General features: G+C 56.9%; 1 protein-coding gene across 6 annotated transcripts in view; it reads left to right on the top strand.

Moving 5' to 3' along the window:
• The window catches only part of NUP210 (nucleoporin 210), a 108,279-nt gene extending 90,160 nt beyond the window's left edge, over positions 1–18,119 (top strand). For 4 of the 6 annotated variants that reach the window (XM_042911850.1, XM_042911834.1, XM_042911842.1 and 1 more), the window contains exons 30-40: positions 971–1,145; positions 2,548–2,723; positions 4,705–4,925; positions 6,146–6,282; positions 9,094–9,211; positions 10,229–10,375; positions 11,932–12,182; positions 13,170–13,386; positions 15,130–15,225; positions 15,304–15,387; positions 16,595–18,119. In XM_042911850.1, coding sequence (XP_042767784.1) covers positions 971–1,145; positions 2,548–2,723; positions 4,705–4,925; positions 6,146–6,282; positions 9,094–9,211; positions 10,229–10,375; positions 11,932–12,182; positions 13,170–13,386; positions 15,130–15,225; positions 15,304–15,387; positions 16,595–16,695 — 1,723 coding nt within the window. In that variant the 3' untranslated portion in view covers positions 16,696–18,119. Of the gene's footprint in view, positions 1–970; positions 1,146–2,547; positions 2,724–4,704; positions 4,926–6,145; positions 6,283–8,747; positions 8,980–9,093; positions 9,212–10,228; positions 10,376–11,931; positions 12,892–13,169; positions 13,387–15,129; positions 15,226–15,303; positions 15,388–16,594 lie in introns of those variants that run through there. The other 2 variants (XR_006195653.1, XM_042911874.1) reach the window with 2 other exon arrangements.
• Positions 18,120–19,515: the final 1,396 nt, after the last annotated feature.

The following is a 19,515-nucleotide window of genomic DNA, read 5'->3' on the forward strand; positions in this document are numbered from 1 at the left end:
CACATGTCTAGATGCCAGGCTGTGTGCTAGGCTCTTGGAACAGGTGCATGACGTGCTGGTGGGGAAGCGAGAAGTACGGCACGAGAAGGGGACAACGAAACAAGGTATAACGGTTAAGCCAAGGCCCAAAGAAGGGCCTTCTGTGCAAGGATTTAGGGGAGGCCTGTCTGAGATAGTGAGGCTTGAGCTATTAAAGGATGAAGAGGAATTCTGCAGGTTCCAGGCAAGGGGTTACTGATGGGGGAGAAAGTTGAAGCAGAAGCAGTAACATTTACTTTAAGGTCATCTGAGGAGGGTCTGTCGGGCTGCATGCAAAGAGCACGGGGAGGGGGACAGGCCCTGGGGGCTGAACACCTTTGCTCCCTGGTGTTTCTTTGTTCTGTAATAAGCCTGAAAGAGAGTATGAAACACTGAGATGTGTCTCCCACCCAGCCCAAACCACCTTCTGAGCCAGCAGCCCATTTGCATCCCGTTCCCTGCCCTTGGAAACAGGACAGGGCAACACCATTGCTTCCCTTTCACAGCTGGGGAGACCGAGGCCAAGAGAGGAGGCACGCAGCTGTTTGCGGGGCATTGGGACTGCACTCAGCTTCTGCCTGACGATGGTCTTTCACTGTGCCAGGCTGCCTTATGGCAGCAAATGGGGAAGTTTGCCCCAGAAACGATCTTTGACAGCATATGTCCCATGCAGCTGATGAGAGGAGCTCAGGCCTCAGCCTCTTCTCCCAGAAGCAGCGCCCTCTTTGGAACCATCAGTTTTGCAAATTAAGTTTCCCGTGGGTGACTGATGAGGCTGAAGTTGAGCTGAGCACCCAGGTCCTAATGCACAGTGGGGCTAAGATCAGGCCTTTTCCTTCTCCCAGGAGCCATCGGGAAGCCCAGATGGCTGGATCTCAGGGCAGGGATTTCGGGCCCCTTGCTGTGACCCGCTCCCACACTCTGAAAAACCGAGTCTGTTTTTTTTCCAAAGGGACGGAGCAGCATCTCTGAGCTACCGCGTCCTGGACGGGCCGGAGAAGGTTCCTGTCGTGCATGTTGACGAGAAAGGCTGCCTGACGTCAGGGTCCGTGATTGGGATGTCCACAATCCAAGTGACTGCCCAAGAGCCTTTTGGGGCCAACCAGACCATCCTCTTTGCTGTAAAGGTAGGTTCATGCTTTCCTGCTTTTTGGAGTAATAAAAGCAATCGTGTCGAGGTAAAAAAAAAAAAAAAAATCTCCCCTCGCAGGTATAAAATAGATCTATCACCTTCCAGCTGAGAAATTGTAGGTAAGAATTTATTGAAGAATAACTTGGGAGCAGAGGTCCTAGCTGAAAAGTTCTAGCATCTTCTAGATGTCAGAGCAGAAGATCCTTGGAGATTGATTGTAGTGGCCTCATTTCATAGATGGGGAAACTGAGGCCCAGCGAGGCCCGTGATTTGCTGGGACCAGCACCCATGTCCTGACTGGGCAGCCGGCACCTGGAACGTGATAGGTGCCTATGCACATTGACTGCATGTGCTGGGCACCTGACACAGAAATGGTTGCATTATACATGTGGCAGCATGTGCAGTTCAGTGACCCATTTTACAGGCAAGGACAATGGGACTCACCATGGAAATGACTCACTCAGTGAGTCACTTCAGTGGTGGAGAGTCAGGGTCTGGTCATCCGGCCGCATCACGGCGCTTCCCATGTCCCTCTGCCCTCTGTGCTCCGTGGTGACGGGGACTTTCTCCTCCTCGAGCATCCTCGGGTCGGGTCCCCGGAATTTCCTTCCACTATCTTGTCATAGCCACTTTCTGAATCCTGGGTGACAGACAAGATACATGACTTCACGTTCGAGATTTTGCCGTGGTCACAGATCTGTTTCCTTAATTAATGTCTTTTTGTTTCCGTAATTAATGCCTGGCAGGGAACCTTCAGCCTGGTTTTTGAGTCGGTGAAAGCAGCTTCCTGCTCATCCTACCTCAGCAAGTATGTACTGAGCACCAGCTGAGTAGAGGTCGCTGCACCCGCCGATCTTTATCCAAGAAATTGGGTCTTCTGAGCGGAGCTAACTTTCTGGCCAGGATAGATTTTACCCGGAGTTGGAGGGCCAGGGCTGCTCTCCCTGGAGCTTGGGTTTCTGGGCTCTGGGATTCTTTCCCTGGAGCACCTGTCGGCACGTCGTGGCTCCTGGTTAATACTTCCTCTGCCGTCCAAGTGGGCATTACTTCCACTTTAAACACCCAGAGAGCCAGGTTTTCGAAGGAAACTGAACATCGAAAGCCCAGGGGAAATTTTTGCCAATGTGAATAATGATCTAATTTTTCAAAGTCATGGGTTTTGAGTCTTGTAGATTGGGGAGTTTTCTTCTAGTGAGGCCAGCCCACTGTGTGGGAAGGTGGGATTCTTGTCGCTAGGTTGGGACGCTTAGCGGACCAAGGCCTTTTCTCTTTCCATGACCCCTGAGTCGATCAGCCTCCCGATCCCTCCCGAGGCGGGCCCCACTGGGGGCAAGTGACTCCTCCCTGGGAGGCTGGTCCCCAGGGCAGTCATCACCACACCTGCTCACTGTCCCCAGGTATCTCCTGTGTCTTACCTGAGGCTCTCCATGAGCCCCACCCTGCACACCCAGAACAAGGAGGCTCTGGCAGCCCTGCCTTTGGGAATGACCGTGACCTTCACCGTCCACTTCCACGACAACTCCGGAGATAGCTTCCATGCTCACAATTCGGTCCTCAGCTTTGCGACCAACAGGTAGGGTGCGGGTGATGCTCATCTCCCCCGTGAAGATGTGTGTCAGTTGTACTTGGATTTGATGTATGGGGGTGGCTGAGTCCACTAGACCCTCCGTGCCACTGGAAGGAGAGCTTCGTTCCCTGCAGTCTTGAGGAGGGAGCGTGTCGTGCTTGCAGGACCCCAGGGGGAGCACTGGGCTTGGGCAGGAGGCAGCGGTGAGGGGAAGGCAGGGCACAGAGCCTGTACTACCGCGTGGCGGGAAGCTGTTGGCGATGTCCCGTGGCGGGCCGGAGGTGAGACACAGGTGTTGGGGTTTGTGATAAACTTTGGTGTACCCGTGAAAGCCGACTGCAGGGGAGACGTAGCCACCCTGGCCATTGCACTGGCCCTGTGATCAGCGGATGCAAATCAGTGATCACAGACTTTATAAAAGTTGGTCAGAGCAAGGCACACACATTCCAATGCTCTGGTGCCGGGGAGGAAGGGGTCTGACCTTCACTGCATCCCCTTGTGGGTGTACAGGCCTTTCCACGTGACATCTCGCTGACTCCTCACTGCCGCCTGTTTGTAGAGGCCCAGAGAGGTCAAGCCACTTGCTCAGGGTCACGCGGGCTTTGAACACCAGGCTCCACATGAGGTTCATTTTGGCTGGCCCTGTAAATACCCCAACAACCTGGGGTTTCTTTTTAATGTTCATTTTTGAGAGACAGAGCGTGAGTGCGGAGGGGCAGAGAGAGGGGGACACAGAATCCGAAGCAGGCTCCAGGCTCCGAGCTGTCAGCACAGAGCCCGATGCGGGGCTTGAACTCACAAACCGGGAGATCATGACCTGAGCTGAAGTGGGACGCTTAACCCACTGAGCCACCCAGGGGCCCCACCATCAGTCTGTTTTAATTAGACCTCCAGGCAATTCTAAAGGTTGAGAACTACTGCCCCAGGGGCATGCAGACTAGCTCAGAGGAGGAGAGAGAAGCATCAGGCATAGGAAGAAGGATGGCTTGGGCAGGGGTTCTAGGGCCTATGGGGGGCAGACGATTGTATCCAGGTGTGGGTGACCATTGCAACTTGGCCTCCTCACAGGCCTGCTTAGCGCGCCCAGGGCCAGGTGTAGGGGGGCTTAGCATGGTGGGGGAACTGGGGCTTGGAGTTGGAGCCCGTTCAAGCCCTAGCTCTGGCCTTTGTGGCACCTTCCCAAACAAGGTGGCTTACCTCTCCAGGCCTCTGTTTCCACACCTGTCATGCGGGGAACATGCCTAGTCCTCGGGGCCGGCAGCTGAAGCCATAGTCGTGAAGGCGTCTGGCAAAGTGTGGAGCTCTTTGCACATTGTATGGGCCATCCATGAGTCTGGGATCTTGGCCACCCTGGAGGAAATGGAGCCAGCTCCTCCCAGCCCCTCAGCTACCCCACAGAAGTCCCGCCAGCCCTTGAGCCTCTCTCTTAGAGACCAGCGGGAGCTCCGAAGAGAGACAGCGTGGCGGAGGAGACGAAGCCAGAGACCCTACCCCTCAGAGCTGCCAGTCTGGGCCTTTCCACCAGAGCGACATTGGCTGGTGTTGACCAAGCACTCACTGTGCCAGGCACTGGTCTCGGTGCTTTATAGCTACTGACCTGGTTTAGCGCTTACATCCAGCCCTGGACGTGGGTACATATTATCCCCGTTTTACCCATGAGGAAGTGGGCAGAGGCCATGCCTCCTGAGAATGTCTTTATTCCCTGTTGGGAAGGGACCAGCAAGCATCTCGAAGCTCGCCTTGCCCTCTGACCTCAGCTTTCCCTCCTGGGACGTGGGGCATGTGCTGTGGGCCATGGGCTCCTCCCCGGAGGAGATGAGATGAGACCAGGTTTGGGCAGCTGCTTGGTAAACTTAAGCTGGAGGGACGCCCTGGAGCCACCGTTAGCAAGAAGCTTCGCCCAGCAGAGGACTCAACTACGTTTCTCCCTCCGGAGTTGGGGGCTCTTTCCTGAGACTGAGAGCCCGCATCCCCCTCCTGTGCCTAGAGACGAGTTCGTGCAGATTGGGAAGGGCGTCGCCAACAACACCTGCATCGTCCGGACCATCAGCGTGGGCCTGACGCTGCTCAGCGTGCGGGACACGGAGCACGTGGGCCTGTCCGACTTCGTCCCGTTGCCCGTCCTACAGGCCATCTCCCCGGAGCTGTCCGGAGCGGTGGTGGTGGGGGACGTCCTCTGTCTGGCCACAGTTCTTGTCGGCCTGGAAGGTGAGAGAGAGAGAGAGAGATACTGGCCGGGGTCGGGGTGAGGGGCTTCCTTTTGAGTCCGGGGCAGCCCCAAAGATGGGAGCGGGCTCCTGTCGTGGGGGTGAGACAAGCAGGGCTGGCATGACGTTCAAGAGCAGGAGTCAGAAAACCACAGGCCAAATCCAGCATGCTGTCTCTTTTTGCAAACACAAGTGCCTGGGAACTCTGGCACACCCTCATTTACATGTTGTCAGGGGCCGTTTTTACCCTCCAACTGCTGGGTTTGAGCGCTGGCATCAGAGACCTCTGGGCCCGCACGGCCCAACAGATGTGCCATCTGGCCCTTTGTGGAGGAGGCTGGCCAACCCGTGCGCTCGTATAGCCCTGTCCGCTAGAAGTTTCTAGCACTGTGGAAACATCCCATATCTACACTGTCTGACACGGGGCACTCACGATCCAGTACTCTAAATGTGGCTAATGCAACCGAGGAGCTATGTGTTTCATTTTAATTCATCTGGTGGCTAGTGGTTACCATGTATCGCCAACAGCCTACATCTAGAAGGAAATGTAAGGAGAGAACAGCTATCGGGCCTGTTCCCATGCCACCTGTAGATTCACCACCTATGTTACTCAACTTCTTTTTTCAATTTGACTCCCTGTTTTTTTTTTTTTTTACCTAATTAAATTCATTTCAAAAAGACGTTCAACACTGCCCTTAAAAGAAAGCAAATACAATTTGCCAGAAATAGAACGTGGCTGTTGAGTTATTTTGTTGTATCTGTTATATAATGCAATTGGCTTTTAACTGAGAAACGCTCTTGAACCTGACACTTGCTTTGTTTGCACAAAGGGGTTGATAAACAGTCAGGGGTGGGCAGGGGTGGTGCGTGGGGAGGTTCAGCACCCGGGTCATCCCAGGACAAGGAAGTGATCAAGAGATTCCAAGCAGGGAAGCACTGGAGTGAACATAGGGCCAGAGGTTCACTCTGGGCAGGGTCACAGCCGGGCAGAGAGCCGGTGTGCTCTGGGTGGCCGCAGCCAGGAGCCAGGGGAGGTGGGGGGCGGGGGCGAGAGCCAGGGTGCAGAGGCCAGTGGCGTGGATTCTACCCTGAGGGTGATGAGTGAGCTCCCCCGGGAGCAGGGTGGAGCATGGTGGTGGGGCAGTGTCACCCAGGCGACAGGGCTGGGCGGGAATGGCCGACGTGGGAAAGATGAGTGACAGCCAGGGTTTTCTCTCCCAGGCCTCTCCGGAACCTGGAGCTCTTCAGCTCACAGCATCCTCCGCATCGACCCCAGGACGGGCGTGGCTGTGGCCCAAGAGGCGGGATCTGTGACGGTTTACTACGAGATTGCTGGGCACCTGAGAACCTACAAGGAGGTAGGGCTTCGGGGCATACGTGGCTCACCCTCTTGGGGTAAAAGCCTCGGCTTTCTATCCTGAATGGCACCCTTCCCTTTAAAAAAAAAGAAGCACCAGCACCCTGCTAGGCAGTCAGGATCCGGAGTCGTGAGTCTGGGGTCTGCTCCCCACTTCCTCCGGGATTGGAACAGGTGCCCTTTCCTTCCCAGGCCCCTGCCTCCCACGCTCAAAATGGTGTCATGACAAGGGCTGACCTCCTGGGGCCGCCCCCCCAGCTCCCACGCACGCTGGCGTAAGGGCACGGGTGTCCCCTGTGGGCGCTTCCCCAGGAGTCTCGGGGCGGGCGGGCCGGCGTGGCCATTTGGCATCACCGGCCAAGTTAAGCCTCCCCGGCAAGTCACTTTTTGAGTCTTTCTGGAGGTGAACAAAACCGTTCTCTCTTCTATTTATCTCCAGCCGAGAATGAATCAATGAGCAGCGTCTGGCTGCGTTCCAAACGTGTCTCATTTAGAGCCAGCGTGCACGTGATCGAATCCAGCAGTTTAACCTAATAGCTTGCATATTTAGTGCCGGGGCTCTGCAGTGGGTGAGCGGGTTGCAGATAGAGGCACCTTGTGACTAATAAAGCTGTGCTCTCCCAGGAGGAGCCGCGGAGAGTGGGCAGGGGCGGGTGGGAGGGGGGCTGGAGGAGAGGGCACAGCGTAGGCAAAAGTGTGCAGGGCTCAAGAGTCGAGCCCCGGTGGCTGGAACATAGGCAGTGGGGGGAGTGTGGAGGCTGGCGTTGCAGTCAGATCGTGTGATGCACATTGTGTTCTGGGTAGTTCCTGGTTAAGCACGTGAGCTCTGGGGCCAGGCTGCCTGGGTTCAAATCCCAGCCAGGCCACTGAGAGGCTGTGTGGCATTGGATAAGTTATTTCACCTCTCTGTGTCTGTAAAATGGAGGTAAGAGGGCTAAGAGGATTAAGAGTTAACCTGTGTGAAGCACTTAGAATGGTACTCAGCACCCAGCAAATGTTCAGTTGGTATTAGCTGCACCTGTTACTATTCTGGAGCAAAGAGGAGAAGCTTATGCCAGACCCAGTAGGGATTTATCAGGGTTTTTGGGGTTTTTTTATTTTATTTTATTTTATTTTATTTTATTTTATTTTATTTTTAATTTTGTAAAAAAATTTTTAATGTTTATTTATTTGGAAGGAGGGACAGAGAGAGGGGGTGACACAGAATCTGAAACAGGCTCTAGGCTCTGAGCTGTTAGCACAGGGCCCGATGCAGGGCTTGAACCCAGGAACTGTGAGATCATGACCTGAGCCAAAGTCGGACGCTTAACTGACCGAGCCACCCAGGCATCCCTATCAGAATTTTTTTTTTTTTAAGTAAAGAGTGATCACAATCAGAGGTAATGTTTGGAATGAGTATCCAGTTCCTGGTGGAGTCTAAGAGCCCAAGAGATGGGGAGTAGCTGCAGGGGTAGTGAGCCAGGAGACAGGATGGGCACTCTGCTGGCCCTGTTGGGTGGGCAGAAACTAAGGGAGGGTCATCAGAGCTTGGTGACCATTTGGAAGTAGGGGTTGAGGGAGAACCCTTTGGGGGATGACCTCCCCGGCGTCCGGACTGAGTGACAAGGTGGATGTCGGTCCTTTGCCCTGATGGCAGTAGGGGGTTGCAGAAGGAGGGGCCGGCGCTGGGGAAAGATGATGAGTGGATGGAGGCGTGGCCAGTTGGAGGCGTTTGCAGCTCCTCTAGGTGAGGCCGGTGATGAGGCAGCAGGTGTTTCTGGAACTCCAAGACAGCAAGCTGGAGATGGGGTGGGAGTCCACAGCACAGACGTGGTTCTGGAAGACCTGAGAGTGGATGGGTGCACATACATGCAGCACATACCACAGCAAGGCCTTGGGCCCCCTCTGCCAGGTGTGGGGGGAGGAGGCAGAGGAAGCAGGGACAAGATGGCAGGCAGCCAGGAGTACAGGAGAAGGTGGGAAGAACCAGGGCCCGGATGTGGGTGCCCACCGGTGAGCGTGGAGGTGATGGGGCCAGCCTGATGGCCTGCCTGTGCTCTTGTGTCAGCCACAGGAGCTCCCTGGGCTTTGGGGAGGAGTGAGACCCCATCCCTGCTCTTTACGAGATCACGTTCCGCTAGAAATCCTGTGGGAGGCAGGAAGTGCTCAGCGCCTGCCCAGAGGTGGGAGGACAGCCTGCCGGCTGCAGGGGACCATGCTGGAGCTGGGCCTGCGAGGGTTGATGGGGTCAGGCTCTGCGGGGGGAGGGGGGAGGGTGATCCCAGCTTAAGAGGGGCACACGACTGGGGTGTTTGGGTGCAGCCAGTGCAGGCTGGGCCAAGGGGGGTGAGCAGGGGAAAGTCTGGGAAGACTGGAGTCTGGAGGGGCGTTCAATACCCAGGCTATGTGAGTTGCCTTTTGGTCAGGTTGATTTATTTTGAATAAATGACAGTAAAGTAAAATGGCTCCTTCTCTCATTGCTGAAAGACTAATTAAGCAAAGTGATGAACAGAGAAGTGATCTGCCGCTGTCCCAGGAGCCAAACCCCACAGCCCACCCCGGACTGAATGCATTCAGACCTGCTGTTCAGCACCGCACTCTGCTGTTAGGAAAAGCAGCTCGTTCAGAGGGAGGCAGAGTCTGACCGGCCTGGGGTCTAAGCCCAGATCTGCCACATCTGGCCAAGTCTCAAAAAGACGTGGAGCCTCAGTTTTGTCCCCTGTGCAATGGGCAGTGCCTGCATCCCAGGCAACGGAGTGAGGTCACAAAAATGCCCGTCACTGAGCCCACACGTGGTCGGTGCTCAGTGCAGCTGCCTCGGCTCCCTCCCCAGATAGCGATCGGTGTCCCTCAAAGGATCGTGGCCCATTCCGTCCGCCCAGGCCAGACCAGCTTCCAGGAGGCCTCCAAAGTGACCGTCACCTTGGGAGACAGAGGCTCTAACCTGAGAGGTAAAGAGTGAGGGGCTTGCTTGGTCTGGGGAGGGGCCCCGCCAGTCGCAGGAGCAGGGAGGAGGCTCCCCGTGGCCCTGCTTAAACTCACGCCAAAGGCAGAGAGAGCATTTAACCCCTGCTGGCCCATTCCTTCCAGCTTTTTCGAAATCCGAGTGTTCTTTCTAAAAGAGCCCAGCACCCAGAAGCTGCCTGTGTCTGAGCTGGAAGTGCCACTTCAGCCCCAGGGCAGCCGAGTAAAGAAAGCCCCAGTTGACTGCTGGTAATCCCAAGAAAGTAATGATTTAGCAGGCCTTGCGGCTGATTTTGGTTTTTGTAATTACCTTTTCCAAGTCATGCATAGAACATCCGACCCTGGCCCTGCCCGTGACAGCCCTGGACAGCAACTTCCAGAAGTAAATACACCGATGTGGGCTGGTTTGGTTTTTTTTGTTTTTGTTTTTGTTTTAAACCACGTACCCAGTGGAATTAAATACCACTGTTCTTGTTCTGATTGATGAGGTAGCTTTTCTGCATCATATAACCTCTCTTTTCCTACTTCAGGGCACAGGGCCAATACTGCACAATTGCCGAGATGATACTCAGTGTATTAGTGGGAAACTGTTGCCCTCCTGAAGTCCAGAAATAAATTGCCCATTTTCCCCCTGCCGACAGGAACAGACGATGTGCATTAGTGGGCCCAACCCATCTGCTGTGCTGCGGGACACAGGCTCTGTAGCCCAAATGCTGAAATTCTGATCTGAAATTGCCCACGATTCGGAATGACCCTCCTCCCCCCTAGAATTCTCCCTAGCTCTTATAAACTGTGGTGCTGTCACGAAGCTTTGGGCAGCCCTCAGGGGGCCCTGTGTGGAAGGAACGTGGGGCGTTTCACGGCCCGGCTAGCCTGCACCTGGCCTGCTCTTGCTCCCTCGTTTTGGGGCTCTAACAGATGGATGCAGAAGCCTGTGCAGGGGGGCCGGGGTGGGGCGCCTAGTAGGTCTGGCCCATGCCCTTCTCACCCCTTCCCCTCTCCAGGTGAGTGCTCTCCCTCCCAGATGGAAACCATTGAGACTCTGCACCCAGAATCCCTCATTAGCTGCCACCTCCAGTTCAAGCAAGATGTCTTCGATTTCCCAGCGCGTGACGTTTTCACGGCAGAACCAGGATTTGACGCCACCCTGGGTACGTTTGCAGGGGTTTGCATGGGACGACTGGCTTGCATGGAAGGTTCCTGTTGGTGTGCCGGGCTCACGGCAGCCATCTGTCCGGAAGGGCCATGTCTGTCAGGAGCCCAGCCTGACGGTCGATGCCACCACTCTGGCCTGTCATTCATTTTGGCCGCCGGGCGGGGTTGGCGGTCCAATGCTGGGCGCTGGCTGTCCTCGGCACCCACCTACATGCAGCAGGCAGGACACATTTCAGAGTTGGAAAGCCCGGGTTTAGGTCCCTTTCTGCTCTTCCTACCTCAGGGCCAGCGGGTGTTAAGGCTGCCTCCCTCTGTGAAATGGGAAGGATGATGCCTTAGAGCTGAGCGGTGCAAGTGAGAGCTGGGCAGAAGGGCCCTTGTTAACTAGCCAAGGGCCCCACAGTGTGTCCAAACAGAACTTTCACTGCCCCTGATGCCCGCGCCACGGGCTGGAGTGACTGCCTGGCCCCGGGCATGCTGGCCACGTGGTGCGGAGTGTCTGAGAAGGGGGGTGCCCACGTGGGGTGCTTCGAGGGTTCAGTAGGATAGTTCCTGCCATATGCTGAGCACAGTGCCCAGCATATACTATCGAGTCCTCGACAGTAGCTGCCCAGTGTCATTATGATAATGAGTGTCGATGAGCATTTGGACCATTCTTCAGTTCCTTCCAAGAACATGCAGCCCGGTCTTAATTAGGAAGAGTTAGCGAGGGCACAACACCAGACCATAATAAGCCCAGCCTGCAGCTTGCCATGGCCCGGGGTCAGCACCCAGGCCGCTGCCTAAGATGCAGGAGGTATGTCCTCAGGGCACCTGTGTGGGGCCCAAGTGCAGGGACAGAACAGGTATTTGATGGTCCCGTGCCCTGTTTATTGGCTAATGCAGCCCCATGAGGGGGTGTGAAGTTATTCCCACTTGATCCAAGAAAACCAGGCCAGCAAGGAGGCTGACTCACCCAGGGGCACTTGGCTGGCAAGGGCACGGAGGGGACTCCAGCCCAGGCATCCGGGTTCCAGGTACTTTCCAGGGCATTGCTCAACAGTGTGCACTGAGCTCATTTATCTACCCAGGGTCAGGCGTGGAGGGTCCAACAAACACCAAGGTAGCCCCAATCCACACCTTCACAGGACTTCCTGCTGTTATCTGGGGCCACAGGCCATCCTGGGAGTCTGCTCCAGCTCAGCCTGTAGCTCAGCATCGGGTCACGGTATCCGTTCATTATTTACTTACCCCCATCCTGAGAGCCAGGATGGCTAGGCCCTGAAGTGCAGAGCTGGCCCAGACGTTCCTTCCCCAGGCAACGTCAATGCAGCAGGGATCTGGCGAGCAGAGGATTCTGAGGAGTGAGCGAGAGTGCTGGTCACAGAAAGGGTGTCCAAGCTGGATCAGGGGTGCTGAAGAGGGACGTCCCTGGAGGTCCCTAGAGGAGGTGACGCCTCACCTGGGCTCTGAAGGATGCGTAGGAGTTTTGCAGTTAGAAGAGCAAGGAGAGAGTGCAGCGTCCGGGCGTGGGTGGGAGAGGGGACAACTCAGAGCTTGCTTGTCTCCACAGGCCGGTACCTCTGCTCAGTCACGATGCACAGGCTGACGGACAAGCAGCTGAAACACCTCAGCATGAAGAAGACAGCGCTGCTGGTCACCGCCTCCATCCCCGGCAGCCACATCTCTGGCGAGCACGTTGGTGCCGAGGTGCCCTTCAGCCCAGGGCTTTACACTGACCAGGCTGAAATCCTTTTGAGCAACCACTTCACCAGCTCTGAGGTCAAGGTCTTTGGTACCGTGGAGATTCTCGAGAACCTGGAGGTGAGTGGCGTCCATGCATGAGCCGGGGGCCTTGGAAAGGACCGGAAGGCAGTGAAGACGAGGTGAAACGTGGAAGTCATGGACCACCTCTCTTTAAAAGTGAAAAAAAGATTTTTTAAACGTAAATACCCTTAACCTTTTCTTTTCCCCCATACCATTATCTGTGAGCTTGTATCATTGAATTAGTTACTGGGAATGCTGCCGGACTTCCACAACCAGGAGCTCGGTATGCGAGGGCAGTACTTAGCACAGAGCGTACCTAGCACATAGTATGTGCTCAGTGAACACTTAGTATGTTCAGTGAATGAAGTCAGTGCAGGAACGTACACTGACATGGGGGAGGAAGAAACGCTATAATCCCTAACTTATCACCGACGCCCGCGCAACTGGGGACGAGTCCCTAGCCCTGGGCCTCAGTGTCCCCATCTGGTGAATGCCAGGTGAACGATGTCCTAGGTCCCGCAGCCCAGCAGGCCGGTAAGAGATCTGGGGTGATGTGACAAAGGGGTTTTTGGCTCCTCCGTTTGCCGTATCCCTGGTCTCACTGCAGCAAACGTGGACGTGGATGAACGTTCTTGGAGCGAGACGGCGATGAATTCATTGCTGCTGATGGAGGGTCTGCCAGTCCAGGGGTTGAGCTGCTGGCGATCGGCCATTAACAGAGCTCCAGGCTGCTGCCTTGGAAAGTTGGCGTTTGGTGGTAGTTCGTGTTGGTTTAGCATTTTTTTAAAGAGCACTTGATTAGAATTCAATGATATTGATTTGTCCTTTCCTTAAAAACACTCCCAAGTATAGACAGTATGCTCCTTCCCTGACTTTGCAGATTTCACGCTGTCACTTAGAAGTACCCAGGCGTCATCGCCTACCTAGGAAGGTGGACCAGGGAAGGGTCCCCACCCCTACCGTCTGGGCCCCAGAGGGAAGCACAGCATGTCAGGCGGAAGTGGGGGTGGGGGTGCCGCTCTCCAGCTGCATTGTCTCTCCCAGGTGAAATCAGGGTCCCCGGCTGTGCTGGCCTTTGAGAAGGAAAAGTCTTTGGGGCTCCCCAGCTTCATCACATACACAGTCGGCATCTCGGATCCCACAGCTGGCAGTCAGGGGCCTCTGTCCACCGCCCTGACCTTCTCCAGCCCCATGACTAACCAAGCCCTCACCATTCCGGTCACCGTGGCCTTTGTGATGGATCGCCGAGGGCCTGGTCCTCGTGAGTCATGGGATGGGACACCGCTGGGATGGACCTGGGCAAGGAGGGCCGGTCCGGGTGGTCTTGACTGTGGGTGGAAATCTGGGCAGGAGAGCAGGAGGGGGGCGGGTCAAGACCTGGAGGACTCAGAAATGCAGATTGTCCCACAAAGTGGATTTGGCCCATTCGGGTAGCTAGAGGGATCCTGTTGAAATGTGACTGGATTGTACCCCCTCCTCTGCTCAACACTGCTTTGGCGCCCACCTCCCCTGGGGGGTAAAGCCCAAGCCTCTCCAGTGTCTTGAAAGGCTGGCCCCACATAATCTGCCTCCCCAAACCATTGATGACTTGTCTCCCCGCTTGGGCACCTTGCTACAGCCACGCTGGCCTTCTTCCTACTTTGGGAACACGTGCAACTCCCAGCTAAGCCCTTGGCATACACTGTTCCCTCTGCCTGGGACGCCTCTCCCCCCGATAGCCCCTTGGCCACGTCCCCACCTCAGTCAAACCCACCTTTCCTCACACATTCCCTGCTCAGATATTAGGAAATTCTGAACCTTACTCCCACGTAAATCCTTCTCCTTCTTCCATAGCCCTATTCCCCACCGTCAGCCTAGGGAATAATTAATACAACTAATTATAATTTCCGCTGGTCTTCCCCAACTGGGAGCTGAGTACTGCATGTGGGGACAGCACTTAGAACAGGGCCTACCTAGCATATACAGTAGGTGCTCAGTAACGGATGCCTCATTTATCCCGCAGTCGTGTACGAGCACCTGTTGCACAGCAGCGCATGTGCTGGGCAGATGCCTGAGAAGCCCCCACCTCAAACAGGGCATGGAATATCACAGATGCAGCGAGAAAGGAATGATCCTAAACATGGGGCTCAAGAAGTAGGGGGCACACGGAGCGGGTGATTTTACATTTGCTGGCCTGAGGGTGTGGTTCAAAGGGACTGCTTCCTTCAGGTCTGGAAGGATGAGTAGCCAGGGGGAGGGCCGAGCAGTCAGAAGGGCCCTGGGGTGAGGTGCAGGGTGAGGGGGCGGGCCACGAGGAGCCTTGAACCCCTGGCCAGGGGCTTGGGCTTTTTCTTGAGAGCAGGGAAGTGGCCTGGTCAGGTCTGGAGAGGAACAGCCTGAGGGGTTAAGGCCCATGTCAGGGGCACTTGAAGAGGCCACCTCCTTCCTCCCATCAAGCAGGGATGTGTCCTGACTCAGGACAGCCCATTTAGGGGAGGAGGAGGGGCCCAGGTTGAGGCAGAGGGAGATGCAAGAGGAAGCCACAGTCTGGGCCACCCCGAGGCAGGGCCCCAAAGGAGGAGTGGCTTTGGGACAGCTGATGCCGGGCTCCCGTGGTGCATGGGGCTCAGTTCTGAGGGCGGCAACATCCCTGTCCAGAGCCTTTGCCCAACCCTGACCTCCGTTTTCATGACAGCAGCTCCTGGCTTGACATCTTCCACACTGCCTTGCCTTTCCGGGCATGTGGCTGACTCCCGGGCCACCCTTACCCTCCGAACTCCCCCAGACAGCTCTGCTCTTCCCCGGAATGGGTATGGAAACTGAACCCTCCTCCCAGCAGGGCCTCAGGTGGACGTGGGTTGGTTCAAGTGGCCCAAGATGGAATAGGACGGACCGCTGGAGTGACAGCCCTACAGGACCGGCTGCTGCCCCAGGCCTCAGGCAGGCCGCCTCACCCTCCGGCCACGCACAGACACAAGGGGACTCCGTGTGGCCGTTTGGTAACTTGTCTTTCCATTGACTACAGATGGAGCCAGCCTTTTCCAGCACTTCCTGGATTCCTACCAGGTCATGTTCTTCACACTTTTTGCCCTGCTGGCTGGGACTGCTGTCATGATCATAGGTGAGGCGGGCTGCATTGTGTCCCCTGGGCTGCCCCCCACCCCTGACCCCAACTCTAACCAGCCATGTTGTCTTGCAGCCTACCACACGGTCTGCACACCCCGGGAGCTCACTGCACCCCCAGGCCTCTCCCCCGGAGCCAGCCCTCGCCACAGCCCCCACTGTGAGTCACCACCCTGTGGATGCAGCCAGGCAGAGCCGGGGCTACGAGGGAGGGTTGTGGGGATCAAGGCCCTGAACCCCAGGTCTCAGAAGCTCTGGCCCCACACAAAAGTGGCAGCTGGGGTGTGAGGCCCAGAAGGCAGATCTGGGAGCTGGTCCTGGGCAAGGAGAGCTTTCCCCCGGCAGAACCGTGGAGGGTGGAGGGCTGGTAGCAGGGGCCGTCTCTGCAGGGGTGCATGTTGGGACTGGTTCTTACCTGCTGGGGCTGCTGCAGAGGGCTCTAAGCTGGGTTGAACTGACTGACTCAGACGTGAGGATTTTGGACAGTCCCGCTGATGGATCTCCCAGATGGGGGAGAATCACAGGAGCCATTCCTCTTCGAGTCCAGTTGTCTCTGGTGACCCTGAGGCCCTGGTGATCCTACACAACTCCAGGGGACACTTCTCTCTGGGAGCGGTGTCCCTTGAACCTTGTGTAGTGCCCAACCTTCACAGCTGCACGTGGTGGCCTTTATATCTTTTCCGTTTGAGGGTTCTCTCCCCTATAGGAGGAATCCTTGAATGGTGTCTGCTGACCCAAAAGAGGCATGGCCAGGCTTCAAAGAGTCTGAAACTTTTTGGAAAAGGATGCAGTTATGTATATAGATACATTTTCCTGGGTAACCAGATCCCACGTGCACCCTGGACCCCTGGAATCATAGTCTTCCACAAATGTCATTCAGCCATCCTTACGACGGGCACTCGCCTTTTCTAATCCCATCTTCCAACCCCTCCCTCTGTGTGTCGGAGCCATAGTGGAGTAGTTGCGTTACCTCCTGAACGCTCCAGGCCCTGGAGTCTTTGTTCATGCGGCTTTCTCTGCCCAAGAGGCTGTTCCTGCCCAGATGGACAGGCCCCGCTCCCTGCGTGCCCCACGGACCCACAGACGTGCCCATGTGGTTTTAAGACCCACTGCTTGTTCTCACTCTGCAGCTGCGGGAGGTCAGGGCTCATGCTCCAAGCCTCTCGGCACGTCCAGCTGTCACCCCTTCCCTGGGTGACCTCACATCACTGGCCCAGGGCTGCCTGGGGGCACGGTCAGGGGGATGGCCGAGCTGGGCAGCGGATGCGTCCTCAGCGGCTGTTCCGGTGCAGGCACGGAGGGCTCCCTGTGGGAGCACCGAGCTCTCCCATATGCTCTGTTGGTCACCTCATCTCTTCTCTCCCTAGATTTTGCTGCCTCATCGCCGACGCCTTTCAACGCACTGCCTCCCATCCGCAGAGCCAGCCCTCCGTCGGGGCTGTGGAGCCCCGCGTACCCCTCCCACTAGTCCGTGGGCCGGGCCCTGACGCCCCTGCACCCCCACGGTGGGCCCGGCCTGGAGCACCCCTGGGCCCCGAGCCCTGGCCCAGGCCCGTGTCGCTGCCTGCTGTGTTCTTGTAGACCTGTAGTTTAGGCTGTGCCCGCTAGCTCACCCTTCCGTGTAGGGCTTTCTGTTGGCTCTTGTTTTCTGTTCTGTTCTTACTTCAGAATCTTACAAAGGCTAAGACTCTCGCTCATTCCTCTGTGCCCGGTTGTCTAGGGTTTCTGGACAACGTGCACTTACGCTTTTCCTTCCCCGCAGTCTCTGGAACCACTCCCTTCTCGAGACTTTGAGCAGGTGAAGCTCCCTTCACTAGTGGTCTGTAAGGGATGTTCCTGAAGTGGCCTCAGGGAAAGGACTTTTTGATTTTTTCTTAACATTTGTGGGGTTTTTTTTCCCCTCCTTGGAAACTTTACTTTTCCCCTACTCCGGCCCCTGCCAGGAAATGAGGGGAGCGAGCAGACACGATGTCCAAAGCTGGCCCCGTGACTGCACGGAGGCCTCAGGTAGGCGCCAACGGGGCCCAACCCCACACTGGCTCAGCCTCACCGGGAGATGCCGACGGGCCACAGGAGCCACGAGCCGGGCTGCTCTTTGCCTCCGTGGGGGCCACTGTGAATATAGACGGCGTCCTCTGTGGTTGCTTCCTGCACGTGGAAGCGTCTCCTGGACTTGGCCGCAGCTCCATCGAGGTGCTCTTTGGGGTCCGGCTCCTCCTCCCTATCCCAGCTTCTCTACCCACACAGGGACTTCGGAGTCGTAGTTAGGAAAACATCCCTGAGCCAGAGACCAGGACCTTTTCTTCTGGTTTGTTTGTTTGTTTGTTTGTTTTGAGAAGCCACTGTGTTCCGCCCGAGCACCAGACCAAAACCCAGTGTTCTCCCTTCCTCCTTTTGTACCACGGTCGTGCACCTCAGCAGCCCTGAGCCTCTGGCCTGCCCCGTGTGGGCACCAGTCTCCCCGCGGCAGCCCCCCAGCAGGCCACGGAGCCAGACCCGGCCAGTGAGGAGGGTGGGCCTGCCCTCCAGGAAGGGGCCGGGAAGGAGAAGATGTCTAGAAGATGCCCCCTCGTTCATTCAGCACCCGAGGCCTCCAGAACGCGGCCTCTCCGCCCTGGGCCGAGAGCTGTGCCGCTCTCAGGAAGAACTGGAGGCGCACCCCGAGCCCGGCCCACGGGGTCGCTGTGTGGGGGGAGTCGTCCCCTTGGACTCTGAGCCGCAAGCGTGAACCTACTGCAGGCCTTTTGGTCCGGGCCGTGCGATTTATTTTTCTAAAGCTGGAGACAGGAAGAATTGTGCCTTGCCTATCACTTGAGCTCAAACTGACGACTTGGATGTAAATAGCCGCGTTTCTACTTGGTTTATTTAATAAAGCTCTATCTAATTTCTTAAGAGGGGCGTGATCACTGCCGGATCCGCGTGCGTCCTGCCTGGACGTGACCCAGGCTCCGGTGACTTGGCTTCCTTCCGGTTACAGAGATTTGGGGAGCGGGTCTGTTCCGCTGCCCTTCTGTGCCACACCCCCCTCCCACGGGGCCCCCACGGGTTCCTGGGATGCCGCAGCCCCGCCCACACATCACCAGGTATCACCACGTGTCCCACCCCTATCTCTCTCTCTCTCTCTCTCTCTCTCTCTCTCTCTCTTGGGCGCCTCTCACTCTGCAGCTGTCCTTTCCTCGTGTCACTCTGGTCTCTGCACCCACTCTCCGCACCGGCTGACCTCCCTGGTGTCACTGATCCTCTCACTGACTCTGCAGCCTGGACCTCGCCCCACTGCTCGCTGGCAGCCGCTCCTGCCTCCCCAGCCCCTCACCCTCCGCCTTCCCCATTCCCGCTCCCCTCGGGGTGGTCCTCTGCCCACCCTCCACAGCCCCCTCGTGCCCTGGCTTCCGCCATCGCGGAGCTCTCACACAGGCTCACCCCAAGTGCCTGAGGCAGGTTCTCCTGTCCCACGTCGCAGGCAGATGCCTAGAGAGACCAGGTGGCCACCCAAGGCAGCAGGCTATTGGAAGGCGCCTCTGGCGGAGACCCCCTGTCGCCCACATCATCCACCTTCTTCCTGACTCAGAGCTGGGCAGACAGCGGCCAGAATCCATACGAGGAGTCCCAGCCGTTTTGGCTGCTGGAAGCCAACATGTGACTATGTTTTGGGGACAGAATGTGAGCAGTGGTGTCCCGGGCAGCTCAGGAACTGGACTGACGGGAGGCAGTGCCCTCCGCACCACGTTGTCCCAACCCTGGCTGAGCTGGCTGGGAGGAGGCCACCAGAATGGCTCGGCCATTGTCCTTGGAGCCTGTGCCCCGCCCAGGACGGCCTCCCTTGACAGGAAGGAAGGACACTCCCAGCGGCTTCCAGTGAGTCTTCTGCCACAGCCGAACTGAATCCCAGCCAATTCAATGGCAGTGCCCCAACACGAGCCTGGCAGGCCCCCTCTTGTAGCCACGCCCCCACATCTGGCCACCACCAGAGCTCTCCCCCCTGCCCCCTCCCCCCGCTGTGGACACACTTGCTCCTGTACAACTCGGGTCCCCCCCTCAGACCTTCCTCTCCCATACCCTTCGTGTGGCCAGTCTCCAAGTTCCCATGAATCTGCCCTCCCCACGACCCTCTTCTTGGCCCAGGGAGCCTCCCCTGGGATGAGGTGCCAGCCTCCGTGTCCCCTGCACCAACCCGCTGCTCACAGATCTGACCGCTCACACCCTCCTGCTTAAACTCTGCTGCAGCCAGCTTGCCCTTGGGGTGGGTACGGTCCCTTTGTTCACACCAGCTCCCCCCCCCCACCACCTC

Source organism: Panthera leo, chromosome A2 (assembly GCF_018350215.1).
Source record: "Panthera leo isolate Ple1 chromosome A2, P.leo_Ple1_pat1.1, whole genome shotgun sequence".
Taxonomy (NCBI): Eukaryota; Metazoa; Chordata; class Mammalia; order Carnivora; family Felidae; genus Panthera; species Panthera leo.